The sequence below is a fragment of the Miscanthus floridulus genome, chromosome 11 (assembly GCF_019320115.1).
Source record: "Miscanthus floridulus cultivar M001 chromosome 11, ASM1932011v1, whole genome shotgun sequence".
NCBI classification, from domain to species: domain Eukaryota; kingdom Viridiplantae; phylum Streptophyta; class Magnoliopsida; order Poales; family Poaceae; genus Miscanthus; species Miscanthus floridulus.
In genome coordinates this window covers 81,260,514-81,266,512 of record NC_089590.1, presented here as the reverse complement: position 1 = coordinate 81,266,512, position 5,999 = coordinate 81,260,514, and the positions used below count along the sequence as shown (strand labels likewise).

Here is a 5,999-nt window from a genome sequence, read left to right as displayed (position 1 = left end):
CTTTTTCCTCTTGTCTCCGCCATTCGGAGGCCTGTTTGTCCTTCTCTTATCCCCTGTGCTAAAACGCCGGGCATTCGTTTCCAATCAATGGCAACTCGCAAAACCCATGCCATTAATTATTCGATGACAAATAATTATGAAAGAGAGCAAAAAAAATCACACATCATCACGAAGACAACCAAAAAAAATCAGCTCCCCATGATGTTTCGATCACGGCCACCAGAGGCGCAGCTCCAGGTCGACGCCCGTGTCTTCCTCCTCGTCATCGTCGCTCACGTGGCACCGGTCGTGCGCGGGCTCCAGCGCCACCGGCCCGGAGAGCAGCACGTCGCCGCTGGGAATGAGGACCGCGCCGGCGGCATTGGAGTTCAGTATCGGGTACAGCACCGCGTACTTCGCCGCGGCCGTGGTGGCGTGGGGCATCTCGTCCGTGGCCGGCGACGTCGCGGCGCCTCCGAGCTGCAGCTGAGCCGCGGCGCTGCCGCCATGGTGGCCTTCGCGCATCCTGGCGCGGTCCCGGCGGTGCACGTTCATGTGCCCGCCCAGTGCCTGCGCGGACTTGAACTCGCGGCGGCAGAACGCGCACGTGTACGAGCGCGGCGGCCACGCCCCGCCGAGCGCGTCGTCGTCCTCCGCGACGTCCTCGGGCACGTGGCGACTGATAGCTCCCGCCGTCGCTGGCCCGCCCCACATCACGGCGGGCTCCAGCCGGTGCTGCAGCAGCTGTTGCTGCTTCAGGAACTGGTGCAAGATGTGCTTTACGTGTGCATGCTCTGTGCTGCTGGCAGGCGCCATTGATGGAGCTAGCTCTCGTGCTTTCTTCAGTTCACACGGCGACGAGACATGCGGGCGGTTTCGTTGCCGGGTATTTATACTACTAGCACAGGGTGGCTGGAGTGAACAAGAGACAACAAGAGGAGGAGAGCTTTGGTTGTGTCACCGTGTTATGTGCTTTTGTTCCTGTCTGCATAGGTGAGACACGCAGAAGGCTGTGCACAACTGCCATGGGTTGTATCACCTGTGGATTCTGGGGGCTCAGCCGTTGGAAGTTGGAATAGCTAGGGTAGGAGCTCCAGGTGCACTGCCTTCTTCGGTTTGGTTGCAGTACGCTTTTTGCATCTGTGTTGGGATCAATGAGGTCTAGAATCTCCGTGAAAATAAAGTACCATGGTCGGGGACCAATATTAGAGTATCCGAAGAGGAGCTAATGACCGTCAACATTGATTTATTCGCGCGATTGAGAGCGCGACTACACCGTTTGCCGGGTCACTCCTCGTCCGTCCACCGAGACCATGGCCCCCGCCTCAAGCTGACTCCCGAGGGCTGGCTCCGCCTCACCCGACGTCTGGGGGCTGGCTCCGCCTTGCCCGATGTCTGAGGGCAGACTCCGTCTTGCCCGACTCCCGAGGGCTGGCTCCGCTTTGCCCGACGTCTGAGGGCAGACTCCATCTCGTCCGACGTCCGGAGGCTGGCTCCGCCTCGCCCGACGTCTGCATGTTGCTCCTTCATAACTACACGCGCAGATAAGGCAGGGCACTCAAGTCAACTGTAATACCGAGGACCATACCCTGCACGTCTGCAGGAAAGTACCGTCAGGATATAACAAGACGAGCGCTTTAAGCCCTTCCATACATGTCAGAGCCCAAACAGTGTTGTAGGCGCCGACATTTATCTTACAGTGTTGTGGGTGCCGCCATTTGCCCTCGGACATGGATCCTAGTGGAAGGATACGACAACCACTATGATCCAAAAGGAAACTCGCACCATCTACAGTAGCAGACGTGCGGTCACTGCGCCGTCTGCTCCCCGTAGGGCCGCAGATTAGCACCCTGGTCCGCCGCACCGCCCGTCAGAGCGGGATGGGACGTGACATCTTGCTGACAATGCCAGGACATGGAATCATCAACAGACAGACGTCCAACGCGGCTCTATCAGGATCAGCGAACATGCACCCGGCGTAGAGCTATTCCTGGCACCGCCTGCCATGTCAGGGGGGCCCGCATAGAGGACAAGGAAGACCCGACATCTTTGAAGGGCCTCCTTGGCCTCTAGTTTTCCTCTTTTCTTCCATCTGTAATTCCTGCTCTCCCTTGTCCTATAAAAGGGAGGACAGGGCACCCCACTAAAGAGGGGGGATCGATTCAACACATCACACATAGCTGAGCAGCAACCAAGCTCTCAGCATCCATTCAACCTTTTTATCAGAGACTTGGGACATGTCCCTCTCTCGCCCATTTGTAACCTCTACTACGAACTTTTCGGTGCAAATAACACGAGTAGCAGCAACAAACTGGACGTAGGGACATTCTACATGAACCAATATAAACCTTGTGTCTTTTTAGCTCACTATCTGGGCCAGACGCGCAATAACACAAATTTACTCATTGGTGTTTAATTGAAACACCGACAGTTGGCGCGCCAGGTAGGGGACCTTTGCGCATTCCGATATTAATATTGGGCCATGGATGGCTAGCCACGGTATCAGCTGGGTCCCAGACGCACACGTGCGCTTCGGGGACCTAGACTTCATTGTCATAGTGGGAGGAGAGTTGGCATTGGCTCATGCCACCATCCAACCTCTCTCCTCCATCGGCCTCGACTACGAGAGGCTTGAGCACCAGCTCAGCATCTCCCTAGGACCCCAACCATCCAGGGAGGACCCACGCCGCCTCACCTTCTCTGACGCCAATGACATGGCGTGGCTCACTGGAGGGGAACCCCTCTCTCCAGAACACCTCATACAGAGCGCCTTGACAGTGCTTCCATTCGATCTCCGCAATGTCGCGGCGCCCGTTAGCCACCTTGTGGCACAACACATGGTTCCACCTCTCACGAACAATGAATTCGTGGGGGTGATCGAACACATCACAGAATCTTTCCATGACCTCCTAGTAGAGGAGCCAGAGTCGCCCTCTGGCTCTGACTCTAGTAGGGGAAGCCATCACCCCTCTCGTGAATCTTCATGATGGGTACCTCCGAGGGGCACGTCAAAAGCATCCACGAGGGGGAGGCTACCCCAACAAACGACCTCAACAACAAGGCCGAGAGGGAGATAGCGGCCCCGCCATGCATGCCGGTCGAGGAAGCGTGACTCTAGCTCGAGCAGGAATGCGCAGAGCTCGATCAAGAGATAGAGCGCTGTGGAGACGGTGGGCGCACACATGCCATGGCCTGTGACGTGAATCGAAGAATCATCGCCGATGATGAAGCCCTCCCTCGCTTCGTCCGGGCAAGCCAGAACATCACCGCCGTAGCGTCCTTGCTCTGTGGCCTTCTAGAGGCCACGACGCCCGAGGATCATCAAGCTCATCATGAGATTCGCACGCTGCTCGAGCATGCGGTGGTGCAGTAGGCCGAGAGCTCATTGTCTCGGCGATGCAAGATCGACGCCATCCAGCACACGCTCTCAGAGCGTCCTAGCAGGGACGTGTCTATCCACCAAGCGCCACAAAGCGGTGGGCAGTGCACCGTGGTCCCGGTGCATCAGCGTCTCGACCGCAATCGAGACACACACAACACCCTTGACGCTCGTAGGTGTACCCACGACGATCCGAGAGAGGGAGCTAGCCATGGCTATCACCCTCGCCATGGTGGATGGTATGATAGCGGTGAGGACCGAAGCCCGAGCCCCGGCCTGTCGGGGCCTCAGGCCTTCGGCCGACACATCCTCAACACTGCCTTCCCGCTAAGGTACCGACCACCAACCAACATCCTAAAGTACTCTAGGGAGACGAACCCTAGACTATGGCTCAAGGATTATTGGTTTGCATGCCAAGCCAGTGGCATAGATAATGATGATTTCATTATCCGCAACCTTCCACTGTTCTTGGCTGATTTGGCACGGACATGGTTGGAACACTAGCCGCCCAACAGAATCCAGAGTTGGGTGGACCTAGAGGAGATCTTTGTGGGGAACTTCTAGGGCACATACAAGCGCCCTGGGAACCCATGGGACCTCAAAAATTGCCGATAGAAGGCCAGTGAGACCCTCCATGGGTACATCCTGCGTTTCTCCCAGCATTGCAATGAGCTACCTAACATCGCCGACGCCGACATTATACGGGCTTTCTTATTTGGGACCACCTGCGAGTCTCAGGTTCACAAGCTAGGATGCAAGGGTCCATGAACCACCAAGGAACTCCTTAACATCGCCACTAGCCACGCCTCGGGTGAAGAAGCGATCGGAGCGATCTTCGATCGCCTTAATGGCAAGGCGAGACAGGATGAGGACACTGGTGAAGGCGCCTCTAGCCGTCCCACCAAAAAGAAGAACAAGAAGCAGCGATGCGAGGGCTCTCTCATGGCCGCCGCTGACCGCAGGTGTAACACCCCAGGTGTTTGGCTTCCACATTTGCACTTGCATTTCATGAACATGAGCATTGTTCATCCATTCATAAGCTTATATCACATGAAACATGATTCGAAACATTGCAACATGTTGCATATTTCATGTGTGTTGTTTCTTTTATGAAATGAATAGTGTGCAACACTTAAGTGCAACATGTGCAACTCACTTTAGTGAAACATGGTTAGTTAGTACTATGCAACAAGATCATGAAACATGTGAAACATGACTATGAAATAAATGTAACATTTCATTGGTTTTCATTGTTTCAGTACATACAATGCTTGATTCTTGTGTGACCAATGTGTGGTGTGGCTAATAATTCTCTTAAGTAACTTAGTTGCACCTATAATGCCATTTGGAACATTGTTCATATTGATCATGTTGCCTAATTATGATTTCAAATAGTGGTTTGACTTGTTTTGACTCCTAAACCCTTTTGTTTGACTATTTAAAAAGTGTAGCTTAGAGTGTTTGCATGTCTGAGCAACCTAAAGCAAAGTTGTAGAAAATTTTATAAGGAACAAACTTTGTTTAGAAGCCAAGTCATGAAAATGTGCACAACATGTTCAAAAAGGACCTACAAGTTAGTATTGAAGGCTGATTAAACATTTGGAAAAATTTCTAAGTCTAAAATTCAATGACAGTTTGATCGAGCTGACTTTGGCTTGATGTAACTCAGGATCCTTTGAGTTTTAGCTGGTGATTTCTGAAGCATTGTTGTAGCCCTATCATAGCTTTACAACTTTCATGTATATGGGTTTCACTGATTCGTCACGGTTTAAGAGATCAAGCACCATCAAATATCTCTGTCTAGCGTCGAAGGAACTCTGAAACGCAGCTACAGTGCACCGGCCGATTCAGAACTTGATGGCCGCGTGGCACCATGCGTCGCCAGCCGCCTGACCACGCAAGCCACATGCTGTGGCCGGCCTGACGCTGCTGCCCACTGTCCATGACAAAAGCCATGCCCTACTGCCTTTCAGCTCGTCCGCACACGCTCTACCTCCTCTTTCGCCTCCTCCGTTCGGGCGCCGCACCAAAGCAACAGCTGCCGCAGCTCCGCCATGCTCGCGCCTGCTCACCGTGGCACCACTGCCAGCTAACTCCCGCCCAAAGCTCTGCCATGTCCTCCTCTACCTCCTCCACCTCTTAGCTAAGCCTATTGAGTCTAGGTAAGGGCACATTGGCCACTTCCGCCGCCACCGCCATGAGCGTGACCTCGCCGGAGTTCGAGGCCACTGTGGTCGGGGTAGCTAGGATCCCTCTCGTCCTTCCCTAGTTTTTGTCTCGTCTTCTCCATCATGTGTAGTTGCTCTAGTGAAGATGTTACCGACAATGTCGGTCTGGCCGAGCCGGAACACGGCCGTGCACCGCCGTGCCATGGTCGCCGCCGGTGACCTCACGTGGCCAGCTCACCTCCGACCACCCCTTGCCTCGCTAGTGTGTGTGTTAGCTCCGCCGTAGCATGTAGTAGCTTATCATCGTAGTAGGTCGAGCTATCGCAGCTAGCACCGGCGTCTCGTCGCGGAGCCGTGCCGCCGTGCCACCATCAACGCCGCCGTCATAGTTGGCTCCAGCATTAGGCTGAGCTACGGAGCTTAATAGGTTCAAGGGGACTTGGAGATCACAGTCGTGTCGGTGCCATCGCCGG

The 5,999-nt window shown here is 54.4% G+C and overlaps 1 protein-coding gene across 1 annotated transcript; it reads right to left on the bottom strand.

The window, feature by feature from the left end:
• Nucleotides 1-210: 210 nt before the first annotated feature.
• On the bottom strand, nt 211-795 carry LOC136493177 (uncharacterized). Its single transcript, XM_066489229.1, has one exon. It carries the CDS (start codon nt 793-795, stop codon nt 211-213), a length of 585 nt encoding a protein of 194 aa, XP_066345326.1.
• Nucleotides 796-5,999: the final 5,204 nt, after the last annotated feature.